General features: G+C 38.5%; 1 protein-coding gene across 1 annotated transcript in view; it reads right to left on the bottom strand.

Moving 5' to 3' along the window:
- OSBPL10 (oxysterol binding protein like 10) overlaps window positions 1-21,870 on the bottom strand; it is a 111,795-nt gene that overhangs the window by 47,691 nt on the left and 42,234 nt on the right. Inside the window, exons 5-6 of the mRNA XM_014937625.1 lie at window positions 17,925-18,113; window positions 408-618 (exon numbers count right to left, since the gene is read on the bottom strand). Of these exons, the coding sequence (XP_014793111.1) occupies window positions 408-618; window positions 17,925-18,113 (400 nt within the window). The remainder of the gene's footprint in view (window positions 1-407; window positions 619-17,924; window positions 18,114-21,870) is intronic.

The raw sequence follows: 21,870 nt of genomic DNA, 5'->3' as shown, positions 1-21,870 counted from the left end.
CGTTGCATAATACTACATGTATTTTGAACAAATAGATCTGTATTGTGATTTCAATCTCAAAAAAAAAAAAGGCAAAACAAGACAACCAAGCAGGTTCTGCACTATCGTGAAGAATACAGGCTTATCTACCTGTTCTCCATGTCCACTTTTTTTTCATCTTGCTGTCTCCAGAACCTGATTTCCCTGAGAAGACTTAGGGCAATCTCTTTTCCTCCTGCCTTCTGATTTCAATAGATTTTGCATCTTTTTTTAAGGTAAAGAAAAAAAATGATACCTGAGACTACAGAAGCTTACAAGCTGCTCACCGCAACTTACTCTCTGAGGAATAGTTATTTTTGTGTGCTTCAGTATCATAATTAAAAAACCCCAAGACACACAAACTGATATCCAAGAGAGCTTATGCTCACCTGATGACAGTGTCCTGTTATGATGCTGGCCCACTTGATGCATGCTTTGCTGTAACAGAGTCAGGCATTCTCCAAGGCAGCTCAGGGTGGCAGCAGAGGTAGCTTTTAAAAGCAGCAAGTCCTGATCCAAGGCAGAAAGGGGGCCAGAACTTGGGAGAGCTTCAATGGCTTGTACGAGATTCTTCTGTTGTCCTTCAACTTGGCTCATGATCTGTAAAGATCCAAAAACATCTGCTGTCATGGGAACTACCACTATGTAGCTGTTAAATTCTTATGGGTTGATATAGTGACTAAATGTGAAGAACTACCACAAATGGATGTTAATGTTCTGATCCAAATATACCATATACTTACCTACAAAAACTAAGGGCTTGAGACTACCAAAGGCCTGTAAAAATGTCAAGACTATGTTAGGAAAATCGTCTCTTAAAATAGTAGGTTCATAGTAGGTTTAATAGTGTGACTCATACGTTCTGAAAGTCTTCGTAAGGAAAAGTATGAAAATGCTACTTCCTTCTCCATTAGTAACTTAGGCTTAGATTTCCTTTCCTTTGTATGTGATCTAGAACACACAAGAAATCTACACTGTCCTTTCTCCTTCTCTCCTACATAAAATACCTAATCACAGTTTAAGAACAGACATTTCTCATTTCTCAAGCATCAATAAGGATTTGTTTTTACAAAAAGAAAAAGGTAACTTGTAAGTTTACAGACATTAGCACAGGATGCAACTTAGAGTACTTATTTACTATCAGATATGAATACCAGCTGCCAGGGAGAAAGTTAATCTGTTTCTAGATTTGGACCATCCAGATGAAGATGAAATGCGTGCTTGTATAGCAGATAAAAACAACATCATTTGAGCGGGCTGTTCTTTAAACAAATTGGCAAGCTTCCAAAATCTTTCCTAAAGCCAAAGGAAAAAGGAGATGTTTGAAACTACTCTCCCCGTTTTTACAGCCTACAGGAAATTACACATGCACATAACAAGCCTCTTTTCTTACACTTACCTTGCAAAAAACCTACTGCAAAAACTTACAAGTTCATACTTGAGGTATCCAAAGCTTTCAGAAAAAATATCTGAAGATTTTGTAAGCAACAAAGATTCAAGCTCTGCTTGTCTGAGCTACTACACTGTAAAAATGTATTATTATGAACTTCCTGAGGTTTTTATTATCATTATTATATTTTCAAAGTATGGTGTACTTCCTATAGCCTCCCTATGCTGTGGTAAATAAACTGATTAAAAAAGTATACATGGAGTGCACTGAGAAGCAAGAAAGGAAACTGAACTCAAAGATGCAAATAACCATCCTTGCAAACAAGTTTAGAATTAAGCAAAAAGCTGTTGTTGCAAGGATCGTAAGGAACTTTAGCTAAATGCCTTGCTGAAGGTTACAATAATGACATTTTAACAGTCAACATTTAAAGCAGAGGTCAAAGCTTCAGTAAAAGCCACAGTCAATTTTAATTCCCTTTGACAGAAAACAAGATCAGTCAGAAGGTGACACAGACCCCCACGACATGAGCTTTAGGGATCCGCTAACACCCCAGGCAGTGCCCTGCTTTGAGAAGCCACACACCGTGTAACTGAGCTCCACAGCACAGAGGGTTGCTTCAAAGCTAGAACAAAAACAAGAGCACCACAGACACACACTCATGCAAATATTCCTCCCTCAGGAAAAGAGCTCAGGAAGGCAAATGAAGGAATGACTGGGATAAAAAAGATTACCTTCTCCCTGTAAGATTGCACAATATAATTGTATGGAAAACTGCTTCCCTCCTTTTCCCAACCTGAATACGAATGTGAAGTTGAAAATCTGACGGTTGCATGCTTCACTGCGACAGAAATGTTCTAGTTTCATTTCTAAGTGACTGTTTTTCCTACCTTCCTTTTTCTTTTTTTTTTTTTTCCTGGTGAGAAACACTTATATTTATCAAAGATTTGCTTCTATAGGAAATAAAGTCCAAAATAAAAATTTGAAAACTTCAAACATTTCCATTTTCCCGTCCCCATTAATAAAGGGCAACTATATTTTTCTGCAGCTAAAACAGGAGCATAAGATAAACTGGCCACAACACTCAGGAAACATCTGGAAAATTAACTGAATGCCTGCAGTTATCACCTACCCCAAAACTATATTCTTCCTAGATTAGGAGACATTTAAATGAAATCAGTCCACCACAAACTTCTCCAATGTGGGCCCTTCCCAATGGTTGCAGTTCTTCACAAACTGCTCCAGCCTGGCTCCTTTCCACGGGCTTCAGTCCTTCAGGAATCGACGGCCCAGTATAGGTCCCACACAGGGTATCAAGTTCTGAACCCAAACCTGCTCCAGCATCACCTCCTCTCTCCACAGGGTCACAGATCCTGCCAGAAGCCTGCTCCAGCGTGGGCTCTCCTCAGGGTCACAGCCTCCTCTGGACATGTCCACCTGGTCCAGCGCAGGGTCCTCCATGGGCTGCAGGTGGATCTCTGCTCCACTCTTCACCTCCATGAGGTGCAAAGGAACAGCCTCTCTCACCATGGTATTCACCATGGGCTGCAGGGGAATCTCTGCTCCAGCATCTGGAGTCCCTCATCCTCCTCCTTCTTCACTGACCTTGGTGTCTGCAGAGTTGTTTCTCTCATATATTCTCACTCCTCTCTCTTGCCACTGTTGTACAGCATTTTTTTCCCCTTTTGAAATTTGTTATCACAGAGGTGCTACCACCATCCCCTGATGAGCTTGGCCTTGGCCAGTGGCAGGTCCATCTTGGAGCCAGCTGGCATTGGCTTTATCGGATACGGGGGGAGTTTCTAGCAGCTTCTCACAGAAGCCACCATTGTGGACCCCTCACTCTTGCCACTGTTGTACAGCATTTTTTTCCCCTTTTGAAATTTGTTATCACAGAGGTGCTACCACCATCCCCTGATGAGCTTGGCCTTGGCCAGTGGCAGGTCCATCTTGGAGCCAGCTGGCATTGGCTTTATCGGATACGGGGGGAGTTTCTAGCAGCTTCTCACAGAAGCCACCATTGTGGACCCCTCACTACCAAAACCTTGCCAAGCAAACCCAATAAAGTTCTTCTGAATAACACTACCCTTAAAGAAACCTACCGACCAATGACACCCTCACAGAAGACTGACTGCAATGGGAATCATCTCTGATGTTTTCCTCAGTAGGTCATCTCTCTACTGCTTGCTCCAGAAGAGCCAACTCACAGCTGCTGTTGCTGACTGCTTCCTCCCCTCCCAGGCTAATCTTAAAATCCTGCGTGATTGCTTTCCCTACTTATCCCAGCCATAGCAACTGCTAACTACTTCTTCACAGCTGGAATTGCACCTCCTGGATCTTCCTGCTGTGAACACACCGCCAACTGTGACGTACGGGAACAAACCACTATGTGGCAAGATCCCAAACAAATGGGCAAGTAGAAATGTCTCTGTTCTTGGGGTCACTCCTACAGCACATGAAAGACAGGCAGAAAAAGCTATGAGATGCCCTAGGATTGCTAAGAGATATATTTCAGACATAAGAAGAAGAAAGAACGTTCATCAATCCAGTAAATGAGCTAAAATTAGCTGCTAAAAATTAATTTAAGAAATAATAATGAAAAATTGAGGTGCTACTTTCTCTGCTAAAAAGAAAAAGTTACAGTAATTCAGTATTTTGTTAAAATACTACTTGATGTATTAATCTTTCCCATACAGAGAAATCTTATAAAACCTGAATGTCATTTTTGATTTAAGGCTTCAATTTGTTTCTGAAACTAGAAAAAGAGCAAGAGATTTCCAATTATTAAGTATAATAAACTCTCTGTTAAAGATTTTCGTCCCACCTGAAAACAAAGATAAATAGAAACTTCAAAGGAAGAAAACTCAACAGCCATACCTAAATGGAAGAGCATATGACTGCTTTTGACATGATTTTCTTTACAGTGGAAATGTTTTTGTTATCCAGACTCCAGGACTAGGAGGCCTAAGTCTGTTTGTCCAGCCCAGACAGGTATAATGATAATCAGAACGTCTTTATTTCTAGAATTACTGATTTCGCCCAACTAACAGCACATCACAACAACCTAAAGCAAACACCAGCTTTAAGCCATCTACAAAACTGCCTGATCCACAGCTGTCTTGGGGGCATCTCCCAAGACATAGTGATTTCAAGCTCCTTGAAGCAAAGGAAGAATGACATCAGCCATATTACCTTGAAGGACAAGCAGATACTCTCCCTTTGTCACACAGGCCGTGTGGAGCTGGTCAAGAAAATAGTGTCACCAATCCTCTCTTTCTGTATAACAACTTAAATACTTCAGATACTCCTACCCTTCTTTTGGAATATAAAACCTGAGGAAGACTCTTCAGACCTCCCCAGCCACAATCGTGTGGCATCTTCCTTTTCTAGTACTGATCTTCACACATATTGAATCCTTTCAGAGTAGGTATTAAGATACACCTACCCATGTGTATGGAAAAATCTTAAACACTCCAGAGAAAAAGGAAAATATTCTGTTAGCGCTGAGAATCCACAGAAATTCTGTATCGTCAAGCTCCTCTGTGACGTGCTAGAAATAATTCATCAAGGGGACATTCAGCTCCATCAGTTAATAACTCTTTTAACTACTGTAGCATTCTCTGTGCACCACCACTAGCAGCACATTGTCTGCCTACTTATCTCTAGGCAATTCCTTTGAAAGATTTAATGCAGTGATTTTTATTTTTAAATCCTTTCCATTACTGACTGCATGCAAGTTGAAAACAGTTATTAAAAACATGGGAAAATAAACAATACAGTGCTTATATGAAAAACAGAGCATCTGTAAAAATAAACTGTTGTGTGGGAAAAGCTTTAGACATTTAAATAGTAACAGAAATGCAACACAGATCACTTTCTTACCACCTCTAAGTGAAGTTGCCCTTCTGAGCCTTCGAAGGCTGGGAAGTAGCCAGTTTGCTGCTTCACTTTTGGGGAGGGTTTTTTTGGGTTGGTTGGTTTGTTCTGTTCTTTTTAAATAGAGTACTATATGAAAACACGATCTCTCTCTCTCTATCACACACACATATACACTGTCTTGAAATATTAGTTTCTTGCTTTTAGACTACAGTACCAAAAGGAAAACATTTCAGAAGACATTGGGAAGGGGCATAAGGAGAGACCAGTTTTTCAAACCACCCTAGAATAAGTTGTGATACAAGTCAGGACCTTGGTTCGCACTGTTAAATAAGCATAGTATCACAGGGGTTTGGTTTATTCTTTTATTTAATATAAAACACTGCTTTTCTTAAAAGCAAAAGCAGATGAGTGACAGAGAGAAGAAAGTCCACCCACAAAAAATAAAATCCTTCTAAGTAACTGTAAACCAAATATATTGGGTTGCCATGTAAACCTAACATAGTCACCATTCCAACCTTGAGCAAGGACTCCTCTTGCAATCTTAACCTCTATTTCATCAACAACAACAGTAACTGTCCTATTGTAAAAATTAAAAGTTAAAACAGACAACCAATATATGTAGAAGTATTTCATATATATATACACATATGTATGTGTATAATGTACCAAGTGCGTATCAAAAATGTAAGATATAGATACCTGGAACTCTAATGTCACTAAAAGCAATCACACCAGTCATTAATTTGACACACTAGCTACCAATTTAGCTCAAGTTCACAGTTCCACTTCGCATTTCCTTTAAACTTTCCCCAGGAAAGAGCATAAACACATGCAAAAAAAGACTACTACAAATACTGTTAGTCACCAGCTCAAAAGGGATACCTCTCCAACTGAGAAGTCTGCAACTGCAGTAGAAATGATAACTTTTTTCCCAATTTAATCCATCTTTTGAGTTAAGCATCCATACCTAACCACTGCAGAGCAAGAGAACTCTTCTCTTGACTTAACTTCTGAAAAGCGTTCTCAAACTACTCAAAGTCACGTGCTCTGTGCATCTTACCACTTGACAAAAGAAATCTTCTGATAAGGATTTATAGACTTCTCTCTTCTCTTCAGTAAAGTCACATCCATAGATCTTTCAATGGGATTCCATCAATAGCACACAAGCTAGGAAGGCAGCTTAATATATAAGTAAAGTGAAAGAGCTGTACACAGGGGTTGCTGCTAGAAGTACTGCAATATATAATACAAATCTCTTAAAGAGATTTTAAGATTAAAGAGAATTTTGCATTTCAGCTTTAAAATTATCTGGTGTAGAAACAGTACAAGACCAGATGACCACAAACATGCTTAAGTTCCACAAGTAACATATCTGTATACTTGGCTGACAATAAAATCTGAGCTTTTGACTAGAAAGAACCTCCCTGAGCTGCAAACACAAAGGAAATCTATCCATAAAGCTTCAATCTGGATGAAGACCCACAGTAGCCTCTGTGAACATTACTATGCTAATGAGGAAAAAATATTTTAAGAAAGGATCCTAGAACACTAAGTGAGATATTCTGAAAGCATCTTGGAATGATGGAACCAGATAATGACATCCATATCAATTGTCCTTTCTTGATTACTGTTTCCCTCCCGTTACAGAGAATAAGCACATAATTCTCCATTATTGTCACCTGCGGGTAGCAGCCAGCTTGACCTCAATTATTTTAAAGAAGCAAACAATGAACAGTAAAATTGGAATGACTTGTTATATAATAGTTATTAAGGCTTAGACACATACATCCTATCAATGAAGCTTCGAAGGAGCAAGTTAATTTTCACTTGGCATGTAATTTGCAGAGACACAAAAAGTGACGGAACAAACAGAACTGTACCTCTGACAAGCAGGATGGCAGCTAATCAACAGGGCACATTTCTTTTTTTTTTTTCAGGCCTTGTCTCTGCTTTCACAATTCTATTTCTTCTCTTGGAGGAGAATGAAAACAAGCTCCCCTCACCTCCCATCCACTATTTTGTTCTCTTTTCCCTAGCCAAGAATCCACATAATCTCTGTTAAGGGAACAACTGAAAAACCAGTTGCTACATATCTTCATTGTCTCAGCTAACAAAACATTATCTCCTTTAGGGTTGTGTTTTTGCTTTTTTTTTTTTTGCTCAGCCTTCTCATCGTGAGCTCCACAGGGTGGTTCCTGGTGAGAAAAACCTTAAAGAACAGAGAGCAAACGTCAATCATCAACTGATTCTAAAAGCCAAGTCTAAGACAGCCAGGAGAAAACAAGGTGTGGAGGAGGCAGCCTGGCTGAGTTGTTCCCTGTTCTTAGCTACTCTTTCCAACCTGCTGCTTCCATTGACGCCGCTGCTGTTCCACTGGTCTCCATCAGCATCTCAGGGGCTACAAGATCTCCAGGGACCACAAGATCTCCAGGGACCTCAGCACGGGATTTACACTCCAGGAAGTGGCTGTTATTTACAGCCTCCTGTCATGCACTTTTTAACTTGGCTAGTTAATTTATTCATATACTAGAGGTGATCCTATGCTCCATTCTTTACACATTCAATTCCTATTTTATATCCTTAAATTCTGCACCTTGGACACTTGCTGCATATCTTACACCATAGTATCATTCTATTTTGTGAAGACAACATTCATTTCATTTGATGGACTACAGACTTCTTACTTACTGGTCTACCACCCAGTAGTTCATTAGTCACACCTCCAAGCTGGCTTGCTGTTAGTTGTGCAGGCACAATAATCAGACTGTATTTTGTAGGTCTGCATACTATTGCTTTAGCTGATAAGGTTGTTGGATCTGGAGGAGGGAGGAAAAAGGGGAAGGGGAAAAAGGCCTTTTTTGTTGATGGGTCTGGAAGCCTTAAACATTCCTTCCAGTACCAAAGGATGAAAAGCAACCTACCTTCCCAAGAAATTCTCAGTTTGTTGAATCTCAGGTGTACAGAGGAAGCTCCTTCTTTCCTTCAATGCTTTATAACAAGCAGAAGATCAGCAAGAAAAGGAGCTGACTACCTGTGTTACAAAAGCATCTCTCTGTTCAGAAGAACAAAAGACAGGATATACTTAACGGATCTATCTTCAAATACCGAAGAGTCTATGACATCTGTAACTGCCAATGTTCTCTGGGACTTTTATGCAGACACTATTTGGATGCAAAACACTCCCAAGGAGAACCTGACTTTCCACTCTGAGTTTCTACAGAACTCCATTTCTTACACTGGGCAAACAGAGAAACACCAGAGAGGTTCACAGCTCTTGCAACACATATGGTAGTTAGTAAAGAGGATCTAGCAGTTCTGGCAGGATCCCTGAGAACGCCTCCAGAAATCTCAGCATAACAACTCACCTACTTCAGGCCAAAACAAATCAGATGCTTCCCCTTGCCACCTCCCTAACACACTTCTTTATGTGGTAATAAAGGTTAACCTCAAGTCCTTAACTGGCCTTAACGTTAAATCCATGCTTTCTGTATTCTATCTGTCCTTCTCCTCACCTGAGAAATGAGTTAGTGAATGACAGAAAGGAAACTGAGGGGAGGGAGTAGGGGGAGTTACAGGAAAGACTCCTTGTGTCCTTTGAGATGGACCAGGACAAAATGTTCAAATCTTACCAGACAATGTCTTAGCAGACAGATAATCTTGGATTTTCTAAACTAGAGAATGCTTTTAATCTTAATTAATACCCTGAGATATTCAGCTTCCTTTGAGTAGCTTCGTATTTTATAGATGGGGGGAAACAAGAAAACAAACAAAAAAAAAGCTTTCCTGTTGTCCTCCCAAAATTTGCTAGTTATCCTGAGAATCTCTTTTTGCTGCTTAAGATCTGAAGAGGTGATCTGGAGGGGAGAGAAAAAGCAGACAGTGGCTGCCAAGATTGTTTCCCCCACCCCAAGTTGCTTCCAGTGATCCAGAACCGAAAACTAGAGACGCAAAAGGAAGGAGCTTGCAAGTTCAAGTAAATCTTGGCTGGGAACTGGCTGCCATCTAGCCAAGCAGGAACACACAGCTGGATTTTAGACCACAGAATGCAGCACTGAGAACACAGCCTATAAAAAAAAAAACACCTTGCGGGAAATTCTTCTTAAGCAATTTTACCATAAACATTACCTCAAAAATCTGCAAGGAAAGTCATTAGTTTTAGTGATTAAGCGTTGCTCATAAGCAGATGTTACTCTACGGGCTACTTCTCCGTAGCAGTTCACCTTTCAGAAGGATCACTTTGGTGAAGTTAATAGCTATAGCACAGAGCTGGAAAGCGTATTTTAATTATCAGCAATTAAGGCCAATTTGTGAATTTTAAGCATTCAAAAGAGCACCTAAAAGGTTGCTGCTAGTCATTAAGTCAACATCATCACAGGAAAATTCTATTAGTTTACCACAATATAGCATACTACTGATAAAACCAGGTTTTTGTACTTTGAGTGAAATCAGCCTTCAGAAGAGAAAAGGTCATGTTGCACTGGAACATAAATCACACGTTTCAGCATGCGTAACTTCAAGGATGAGGAGGTCTTTCAGAACACGTGGTGCCAGAAAACATGACTGAATCTTTTCTTAATTTTTATTTTTTTTTAATTATTTCATTCCACCTGGGAATACATAAACACACATACGGCCATTCAGAGTAGTCCAATATCCCATATAGCACTTACCCAAATTTCTGTTGGATTCTTCCAGTGCTTCTTCTCTTTCCCAACACTGCTTATACTTCCCTTCACCCCTCTCCCAGTTAGCAACCTAGCTTGTAGTGTCCAAGCAAAACATAAAATTCTATTTCTGTCATTTTAACAACTCTCAGGTGTGCAGTATACACTGGAATGACCTTCAGTTTTTATCAAAGTAGATATTACTTCCCCATCTTACAGTCTATTCACCACAAGTTTTCTGAAAAGCAAGCGAACTGTCACTATCAAGACTACCTAATCTTGCCATTCCTGAGCCTTGAATAAAGTGTATCCCTACGACTTGTGACAAAGCACTCCAAAATCCACTCCTTTCACGTCCCAAAGCTGACTGTCAACTGGTTTGATATCATTAACTTCACAGCACTGAAGTGATTTAACATACACTACCATGATTTTGAGTAGCCAATTTATGACATACTGTAATATAGTAGAATTGCATTTATACAATTTGTGTGGTTTGTGTCTGCCAGCCTAAACCTACCAATAAAACTGTGATTAGGTAACTGGACATCTCTGTGAGAAAAGCTGCAAGCAGTCATCCCAGAACACAGTAGGTATCACCAGAACGTGCTAAGCAGTATGTGCAAGAACATAAGACTATGTTTCCTGAGTGTGAGACAAATGCATGGACCACTATAAAAATTTAAAATAATTAATCAATTACAGGCACACACCTAGTAGCTATAATACAAAGCTACTTTAAAGTATATTTCAAATTCAGGCAGATATAGTTCAGTTTAGCTTGTTGGATGAAACGTTGCTAGCCACCATGTTATTAGCCATATTTTAAAATCGTATTATCAGAAATCAGAATTACAAACAAGAAGCAGGTAAGCAGCTGCTTAAAAGCATCTGTGTAATGCACACAAAGTTTCTAAAGCATTCAAAACCTGCAAGCCAAGCATAAGAGACGGAGATCACAAGAAGAACACGTAGCAACAGCTGCTAGAGAGCAGGTCTTTGTCAAATAACTAATGAATGCTATAACATTTATTATTCCCTTTTGTTGTAAAATCAAAACATTTCCTGTATTTCACAGTGTAGCATGCAGCCCTTCGGGTGTTACACAAGGAGCTGAAGATTATAGTAAGTCCCTCAATAAATCTGTATAATAATGTAAACTGAATGGTATGCTTAAAATATATAAGGCACTTCTATGGTTACCTTCTCCTGGAGGGCACTTTTGCAAGTACTTTCTGTACTTCATATCTGAAACTTGGCTAGCCACCTAATTAATATATTACACTGTCATAGATTAACACTGAGAACATTCAAAAATATCTTCTACTGAATTTAATAAAAATAGCACTTAAGTGTGGGTTAACAAAATAGCCCATGTATCTTGGAAGCAGTAATTTGCGTTATAAATAGAGCTACAGAAGGTAAATGCACCTTGTTGCATTCAGGGTTTGCTATGAAGCTCACTGCTGAACCAGCCACCCAGAAACCCCCACTGAAAGCAACGCCACTAAACAAGCAGCTATGAGATGCAATACACTAATCTGAGAAAATATTTACTTAATCATATTTTCTTTAAAGATTCATTTTCAAACTGTGACCTCTAAATTGAAACCACTGCAGTATTTGTGCTTTAACTGTGAAAGGAAACAGCCTTAGAGCTTTCCGAAAATGTAGCTAAGTGTATGATAAGCTATGTGGTTTTGTAGATGCATATAAAACAGAACAGTTGAATTATGTTTAACGTAAAAAATTAAGTGACAGTTTTGAAGGCCTATAAAAGCTGGAGACTGAATTCCCTTCAAATCTGACTTCTCTCAAGCTCCTTCAGGAACCCACTATTTACTTAAAATTTAATGAAATATTTTAATAACTGTAAAGAGTAATCAGCTTCTCTGCAATTGCTTAAGAAAATGAATGCTGCAGCAGTCTCCAAATGTAGCTACCATATGCACTGTATTATCCCTAATTTATAAATTGCCATTTATTAAAAGATTGAAAATTATTTTACTACTAAACTACAGCCTGAAAAAAAAAATGAATTAAAACAAACCATGTTTGCATCATTTATATTTTTCAGATCTGGAAGGGGAAAAAAAATCTGAAATAATGAACTAGGTTCACTCTTGACATAACCTGCATGGACAAACATGTAATTTTAGTAGAACATTTGCTCTATGATTCCCATAGCAACCTTCATTCTCCCTGCCTGGGTAGCTGGAATCCAGGATGACTCAACCTTTGCATGAATACAAAATCAAAGGCACAGAACAAGGTGTAGTTTAGGAAGGTGTAACTTAAATGCACTCTGAGTGACCTCACAGGTATTGCAAAGACAAGGTAAAGATTCACATAGAGAACACAAGAGTATTCAACTCAAGTTTATGTGATTTAATAACTATTGCTTTACAGTATTAGAATACTTTGCATTTCCTCATCCCCAAAGCAAAACCGTTAATGCTACTTATTGAATAATTTTTAAAGCACATGCACATTTACTACTTTAGAAGGTACTAGACTGACACTCCAAGAGGCTTAAACACCCCATTTATCCCCTGAGGAGATGTGGCTTTATTGATCTTGCAGTACTAACTTGAGGTAGAATGAACAGACATAGGAGATGAGACTCCTATAGACAAGTCAAAGAGCCTCTGAAGAAATCTGTTTTAGAGGAGAGACATTAGTCCCTGCTTTCCACACCTTGCTAATGAAAATAAAAATCTTGTGACAATGAGTTTGCAGACAAATGAAAGTGTAATAATTCAGAAAGTTAGCCTAATTTAGCAGTCCATCCTATGCCCACACCATGTTAGGTGAACATGATGAGATCATTTTCATCTTCTAAAAGCAAACATTTGATTAGCCACGCAGTCCTGAAGGTCATCTTTGTCACAAAGCTGGCGCTTACCTTCCTACACTCCAAAATGAAGATAAGAACTGTCAGTGAAAGCAACAGATCTAACATACAGCACTTCTCCCTACACGCGAGTTTCCCAAACAAGTCAAAATTATACACATACTTTCAAAAACACTTCAATTATTGGCAGGTTTTTTTTTTTAAATGTTCTTCATGCATACTTCACACTGTTCATGCATGATGTCCTGTTCGAGGATCCAAAGCCATCTTTTTACACGTGCCCTTACCACACAATCTCAGTGCTATGCCAAACATCAAGAACTACAGCGTGCCTTTCGCTAGAACTTGCATTAGATTGATCTCATCCATTGATGTTTTTATATACATAATTCTAGAGAAACAAAAGGAGGATTAAAAAAATCGAGATAAAAAGCAAAACTGACTTTTTCAAAGCTGAAAAGTAAAATTCGGCATGGACCAAAAATCATCAGGTTTCCCCTTTCTACTGGCTTAAACACTGATTACAAAGTTTTACATCAACGCACTCACAGCTTAGTGTATGTCTTTGTGTGTTCACATATGTGAAAACTCTGCAAGTCTGAAAGCTTCCCCAAGCAGTGTGAGGACTGCATCTACCTTCTCACCTGCAATGCTGCCTGTGCAGTGCCCTAATTCTGTAACAGAACACACAGCTCTCCACAGACCACAGCGTCCTCTTCTGCCAGCAGTACCTACTCACAGTTCCTAAATTTGCTATCCAAATATTATAATGACCTGAAGACATTCACTTCTCGCTTGCAATGTCCCCAAGTGTTATAGTATCACCTCTTTCTCTTAGTAACCACATCAAATTGGACAACTGCAGCTCCAGAAAATTGCAGGTAAACGGGTCTCCATGAAGCCATATGTGCAAGTCCAGACTTTGCTATGTTCTAAGGGAAGAAGCAAAGAACTATCAGCTAGTTGCATGATTCCTGCAGGAATCAAATAGTAACCGTGTTTATATATGGCAAATGACATGTGAGAAGAAGTAGGACTGCCATCTTACCAAAAAGCAGCCTGCTTTTTTCTTTTTTTTTTCCACTTCTGGCACATAAAATGGATGTCACACTGGTGGAGCCCCCATGAAATCTGGATCTCACTGTACCAGATGTTCAGCAACACATGCTGATGACTGGTCCACTGTAGAGCATCAGAAGTTGTAACAAACACCACATTTCAAAGGGATCAGAAATTCCTCGATCAACTTTTTTAAATTATGGAAAAATGAATACTTCCCTAGACTTCCTTTGGTTAACTGCATTTCTCTAGAATTCTGTAAATAATTAATGTAACTTACTATAACACGTTCACGTACTGCAATTCTGGGTTAACAACAATAGTAACTATATATACTGGCAGAGGCCGTACAATAGTCAGACATTCTCAGCCAAAATAACACCACTCCAAGATGAAGTGTGCCACTGTTATTTAGTTCAGTGACAGCTAAAATTTAATATGAATTGCGATGTGGCCAGTTGGTTTTATGTTCCTGTTAATTTTAACTGCCTGCAGTAAAGAATTCTGCAAGCATAAGTCTCATCACAATTTGTTAAGAGGATAATAATGTGCATAGTTAAAAAAACAGAATTCAATTTCAAGACTACACACACTTAAGTTACCATAAAAATCACCTACTAAAAAAATCAGTTGAGAGCACCCCTTTAATGATAAGTTATGGCCCAAATAAAGAGGTAGGATCTCAAATAATTCTGCATAAAATACAGCACATAGCACATCAGCTCTCCCAAATTGATGTATGGTGTATTTTAATTTTTGATATAACATCCCATAAATCAGTATTGACTGGACTACTAATACCAAGTTAATATAAGCAAAAATCTGATTTAAGGGAACAATATTATTTTAAACAAAAAAAAATACATTATAATGAGAAGTAATGCTCCTGAGCTCTTTTTCACTTCCACGTTATCCAATAGTACTTTGAATATTGAAAGTAAAATTTTTATAGCAGACAAAAGCTCCATATTCCTGCTCAATTTTAACATGCCAAAATTTTGAAAACAGCTAAACTTCCAATTTCGCAACAGAAACACCTGTTACATCTGTCATTTTGGAGACCCATGCAGTTGCTTTTACTACTTTTATAGTATTTTGCACATCATTTTGGTGCTAAATAGACCTCTATGCAATAGTCTGTTTCACAATAAAATTCTCTATGCTGTCTAAAAAAAAATAAAATAAATTAAATCAGCCAGCACAAACAACAGAAGGAAACAATGTGTTGTTTTTACTTGCTATGAAAGGAAAAAAGGGGGAAAAGAACAACCAAGTATTACAAAATATTATTGCATGATGTCAAATATAGGACTACAATTTGTCTTAATTACAACATGGATATACACTTCATTGTTTCCAAATAACCAACCAAATTGGCCAAATCAAGAAAAAGTGGTTGAGAACTGAGTAGCAATTTCAAGTTCTGCACTTCCCAGAGACATTGTCCAAGGTAGGGAAGACCATGTATGTCCCATGTGAAGGATTCCCCTTTTGCAGCATTCCTGTTTTTCACAAATCTCATATATTGTCGGATTATTGTAACATTGTTTTAAAATTTAAAAAAATAATATGCTTCTCATTTTCCAGAAGCATATGCACTCTTTCCATTGATTCAACTTCTGTATTTTATAAGATGTAAAATTAGTTAATGTAATCCTAATTATATTACAATAAAAATCTGAATGTCAAAGCTTCAATGACTTCATTCTATAAGGAGAACGCTAACACAGATCTATAATCATTTTGCATCTCTTCCCTTCATCTAAGTCATACCAAACAACTCCCAAAGAAGCAAAGATTTGGGTGTTGAGGAGAGGATTAACTCCTGTCTTTTTGTACTTTTAGTTCCTATTTCTTCTCACTTCAGATTTTTTTTAAAAAAGGACTAGAAGAGATTTAAGTGCGCTTTTGTGAAGGCATCTGGATCCATCTCTTTATTCATATATTTAACAAGGGAGAGAGTACATCTAACAGCCACCATTGACTCATATAGGGAACAAGAATATTCCCTGAAAAAACAGGCAGCACATACCCAAGCCTATTGCATTCACTCTGGAAAAGGAGGGAGAAGGAAATGCATAGAGCATGCAATTGAAACAAAATCCGTCGGCTCCCTTAATCTGGAAAAACAGACTTATCCTTTCACAGATGGAAACAAGATCAGTCAAGCAGCCACTTTTTACATGAGACTGGGAAAGAGGGTAGAAGGACTGATTTTTCCAACAATATGCTCTTCTTCAAGAAGCAGCACATCAAAAAAAGAAATAGAAAAATCAATACACAAAAAGGTAAAGTTCACACAACTTGTTATAAAATTTTCTTATGCATTGTTTATCTTACTACCATCTTCCCTCCCTGAAAAAATCTCATTTCTTTTAACCTTCAATCACTGCCATATGTTCACTGTCTAAATACCTTTTTATTGCAATACTCTAAGTTGTTCTCATGGGATTCGGTGCTGTAGCAGAGGAACCACTCACACCAAACATAGCAAAATAATTATCTTCTGTGATTACAGTCCTGTAACATTTACCTTTTTGGAATGACATCACATCGCAATACACTACAAATAAATGAGTCAGCTACTCCCAGGCCTTTCCTGCAGGGATGATACCTAGCCACTTATTCTCTAGTTTTGCTGTAGGATAGTATTTATTTCTTCCTTCCCAAGTGCAGTTCTTTCATCTGTTGACTTTTTCCCTTCCCAACTCATTATAATCAGCTCATACACTAATTGTCTCTTTTAAATTCCTTTCAGCCCAGCTTCATTTGACAAAGCTGCAACTGCTCCCACTCCCACTGTTTATTTTATTAATAGGTTTAAAGTGCACTCTGAATTCAACCTATGAGAGCAAATACATTCAGTAAAGTAGAAATGACTTGGGGGAGATGACTGGCAGGCAAAGATAAGATATTCTCGTGAAAAACAAACAGATGCAAGTTTTCTATAATGTAAAGAAAACGTAGGTGACATTCAGACAGTGTGCTCCTCAGAGCAAGGAATGACTCCTCTTAATACAATAGATGATACAAGGGAAGTTTTCACTTTTAATGTTACTAGAAGATAAACAAGCATTCTTTATCGGGATGTGTAATTTGATTTTTCATTGTGAGCACAGACACACTAAGAATCTATTCCAAAACTCTTTATATGAAAGGTCTCCATTTATAAAATATTAAGGGAGCATAAACTGAAAAGCAGACTCTTGAGATTGCAACTGGACAGAGCAGGGCAGATATTTTAAACCCACGTGATAACAGAATGCTTTAAAGCAGCTAGGCTGCCACCGGTTTCTTTGGTAGAAGTGGTGGAAGGGGGACCTTACATAGGCACCATTAGAGAATAGCAAGAAATTCAGACAAAGCAAAAATAACAAGAGATGAAAGAAAGATGAAAGTGAGTTCTGTGAAAGTCTGCCATATTATTTAAGCTTAAAGCTCTGTACTGTTTTTGCTGTCTGGAAGACAGACTTAAATTGGTACATGAGTTATACTTCTTAAACCCTGGTAAACACGCTTTGAGAGAAACATGTTTTCTTGTTTGATTTGCACATGTTCAACACAGACAAAGGATTCTTCCATCACAAGGCCAGCAACAGAAACCTGACAACAAATATAAGACTATAGCCATATACAAACAACCTGCTGAGTATGGGGAGCTGTGCCTTCTTTCACAGTCATTTATCAGACTTACTCAAGTTTTTGTTTTTCTAGTTATATTTATATGCTTCAGGGCCCTCTTTCTAATCTGAAAGGTTGAAAGAGATGTTTCTCCAGCACTGCCAGCACCACTGCAAAGTCTGGGTACTGGGGCCAACCTACTTCCTCTTTTAAAGATGTGCACACACTAATTTTAACATCAGCATAAAAAAGCCTGTATATGCCAGACTTTAAGCTGAACCAGAACTAAAGACCGCCTTTTGCTTAGTGAGGGCACCAAAACAAAGAAGTCAAACAAAGTAGGAAACAAAGAGAATTGTTAACATGTCAGACTGGATTGCTTATTCTAAATCAAAATAAGCATGTAGAAGTTCTAGCAAAGTAGCAAATTTTTATCTCTTACCTCTCTGACTTCATGGAGTTGACCAGAACGCTGGCTCTTCGCTCTTCGAGCAGCTGCAGGTGATTTGTGATGAGTGATGGTTACAACACTTGGACTTTGATTCATATGCTTCTGGCCACTAGGAGATGCAGAATTAGCCGTCCCAGGCGGCAGCAGAGATGAGCTTCTACTTCGCGAGGATGAAATGCCCTAGAATAAGCAATGGGATGCTGACATTAGCAACCTTTACATAAGCAAATAATTTACAATTCAGGCTATAGATTTGTGCTGTTCTACTTTCCTCACAAATCAAATCTGGAGGCGTAACTGTGCTCTGGACTGATTTATTCCTTCTGCACCATCTGCATCGCTCAGCAGGGTTCCTCTTGGAAACATTGTGGCTACTGCCTTTGCTTCTTGTATGGTCTGAAATTGGCCTTCACAAAAATCTTCACAAACTCTTACACATTAATAAACTGCTGACTTCTTACAACCATACTTTTTAGGAAAGATTAGGAAGAACTTTGCAGACAGAGTAGTAACAACACCAACACAAGTATTTTTTATGAAGCCATTGACCTGTAATTCACCACACTGGTGTGAACAGGAAGGAAGGAAAAAAAGTCCTAATGCTTTCACCTGATGAACTTCTGAAACAGGGCAGTGCTGTTTTCAACATTAAAGGAGCTGCAATTTTGGCAAGGCAATCCACACACCAATTAAAAACATTAACATTTAAACCAAAACATAGCTTAAGGAGTCAACGTGTTTTGGAATGAGCTTGGGATAAACCATGAATACAGACAAGACCAGAAAAAAATCTGCAATAGTATCTGTAGTGTGACCACTCTTAACATACAACCTATAAAATCAGTCTGAACATTCATAAACTTTCTCTGTTCTCATCTGTTTGACAGTGTTGCCATTGGGTTTGATTTCTGCAGCCCTCAAACCAGAGTCTTCCTAGAGGTCTTTAGGACAACAATTCTTAATCAAGCTCAGATGTGCACTAGAACACCATGGGACATCATATATAAAAGTACAATATAAAAGAGCTTTTCCTTTCTATTTCAACTGTTGATTCCATCTGTAAGGTGAAAACTGAAACGGAATAACTCTAACCTCATGAAACACAAACTACTTCAGAGAGTGACATTTAGTAGCACTTCAAGAAAGTGAGGTAAATACACAGCCCTGTTGGTGAAACACAAACCTTGCACAAGCAGCGACGGCAGCCTTCACCATTGCTAAAGCAGAAACTGTCAACACGGGGCACTACTCTTGAGTCTGCTGGCAAGTGCACAAAAATATTACTTGGGTACAACCTCTGTCCTTATCCCTTACAGGTCAAACTTTGCAACTCTGTGGAAATTTCATTAAAAGACTTTAATTTCAGTGCTAGTTGGAACCTGTCCCCCTTGGATTTGAAGTCAGGCATTATGTTACTGCTACACTGACTGTAAATGACAAGGCAGATTAGCTGTCACTGCCAAGAAGGAAGAGTGAAATAAGTTACACGATCCCTCTGCCACCCCCACACAAAGCTGTACTTCAGACTTTTTGAGGCGTTTGAATGTTTAGAAAATGGGTTATCACATTCCCAGCATGCAGAGACCTGCTACTCAATAGAAATAAGCATTATTCCATTGATCTGGACTTATATTTACAAACACTTCCAAGAAAGATGGTCTGACTCTGTTTTTGCAGTGAATATATTCTTTACTACCATGACTAATAAGATTATAATAATAAGCATCTGTAGAATCAGACATTCAAAAACTATCCATCCTGGCTGATAATTCATGATTGCATTAAAACTGGATCTGACTCCAAAGCAAAAAAAAAAAAAAAAGCACGGAGGGGAAATTGTAAGGGCATTCAGAAGTAAACACATACCGTAACTGCAGCATCAGCAGCTACATTCTTATACTCCACGGATGATGGTGTGCTTGTAGAAGGAAGGGAACAAGATTTCCCATCATCTTTAGTGGATGGAGGGGGCTTTTTCAGACTTCGCTTTGGAGTCACAATCCGAGGCTTTTGGATCTTCCCTCTATTCCCTTTGGTATCTTCTGCAGATTCAGAGCTACTTTTTTTGCAAATTAAAGATAAAAATCCCAATGGTTTTCGTCCACCCCTGTTCAAAACAAATACAGTCCAGATGTCATAGATTTGCTCCACAAAGGAAGATGTAAATTATATTACAGCAGTCCAATTCATTACACTGGAAACAAACACACTCCTCTTTTATTAAAAATGGATCTAACCAAAAAAAAAAAAAAAAAAAAAAAGCACGGAGTGGAAATTGTCAGAAGGGCAGAGAAGGTTGCTAGGTTTTTAATCCATCTTCCATTTGAAAGAGCACTGCTTAGACAAAACTACAATTAAAATAAGAGCCAGAGGAAATGGTATTTGGGAGAGGAAGGGGATGAGGGGAACTGGGTGAGATTGAATTTCCTTTTTCAAATAGAAGTTTCATAGTAAAAGGCTACCCCTAGCATGTAATAGCAGAATATACTTACTGATGTTTCTTTTTTAAACTGACTAACATCAGAATAAATATAGGATACAGAGGAAGAACAAGATAATTTCTTTTTCTTTTCAGCATAAAATCAACTTACCTTCCAATTTAGTAAAAGCAATTTTGTTTTTAGAATTGAAGTCTTCTGAGAATCACTGACATTCTAGTGTCATGCAATCACAATATTAAAAGTACACGACTGCTTCCTTCATACAGCTAAACTCATCCTAAACCTCAGATAAACAGCAGCAACATAAAACAGTCAGTTTAGCCATTTGTTTTGCTTGAAAGAAAACATTCTGTGAGAAGTTTCATTATGTTTTGATTTTCTTGGGCAGAGGGAGGGGGGAGTTAAAGATCTGCAAATAACAAAAGTAACATAAAGCAAATATGGAAAAATCCATGCACTGTTTCTGTTTAAATACAGAATCAGGAAGGAATTCTAGGAGAGAGTTAGCTTTCAGAAGAAACAGCTGCCAAAATAATTTAATTTAACCTGCAGACTTTGAGAGATACATTCATAAATTGAAATGCGGGTACATTCTAAGCAAATATCTGTATCATTGGTAACATTTGGCAATTCAGTGCTGTTTTTTCTCAAGACAGTGTTTCAAACTGCAGTGAACTACCTGCAGCTGACCCACGGATCACAACAGACACCTCACATTATTTTCTCATCATGTCACCTAACACAATACAACTTCCACCAACCCCACTTACACTTGGGAGTCATAAATTTGACAGTGAACTATAATTACAAAAGCTGCTAGCTAGCTGTGCTTTTTTTTTAATTGGCTTTGTATCACAAATAAGTGTTGAACACATTTCCAAGAAACAAATATGCCTATCATTTTAGGAGTCTCTCAATCCAGATTGTATTTTTTTTTCCCCTCCAAGATTTGCTCTAGTTTGTATCACAACTCACTGGGCTACAGCAACTACACTCCTCAAGTGTGACTTGAGGCAAAATAAATCAGTCTGTGGGACCACGGTGCATTTAAGATGGCTTTTCATTAAGTTTCACAAAGCTGTGTGGCAGCTCACGGCAACTGTTGTTCATTTAGGGCGTGGAGTTTGGGAATCATTGGAAGAAAAGAGAAAATCAAGAAGAAAAGCCCATTTATAGTTTCAGTAGCAGATGGTGCTCAACAAGGCTGTCCTGCCACAGGGACAGTAGGTAAACTCCTATCTCTATGTACAGAGGTACCCAGCCTCACAAAGGATGACTGTGCCAGATGTTTGGCCGCACGCCTTGCCCTACAGCAGTGTTTGGTGTATGATCTCTAGGGAATGATCACCTCTGCTGGTGAGCCTCTCCTAGATTCCTATTTTTATCATCTCACCACAAGATTGTTTATCAATCCTATGCAGTTCACCAAGTCAGGAAGCTTGGCACACAGGAATCAGCGCACACAGCCACAGTCTGTGCCAAATATTGGAGCCAAA

The sequence above is a fragment of the Calidris pugnax genome, unplaced genomic scaffold, assembly GCF_001431845.1.
Source record: "Calidris pugnax isolate Ruff unplaced genomic scaffold, ASM143184v1 scaffold11, whole genome shotgun sequence".
Lineage (NCBI taxonomy): Eukaryota > Metazoa > Chordata > Aves > Charadriiformes > Scolopacidae > Calidris > Calidris pugnax.
Note: the sequence above shows the minus strand (reverse complement) of the source record. Positions and strands in the feature narration are given on the sequence as shown.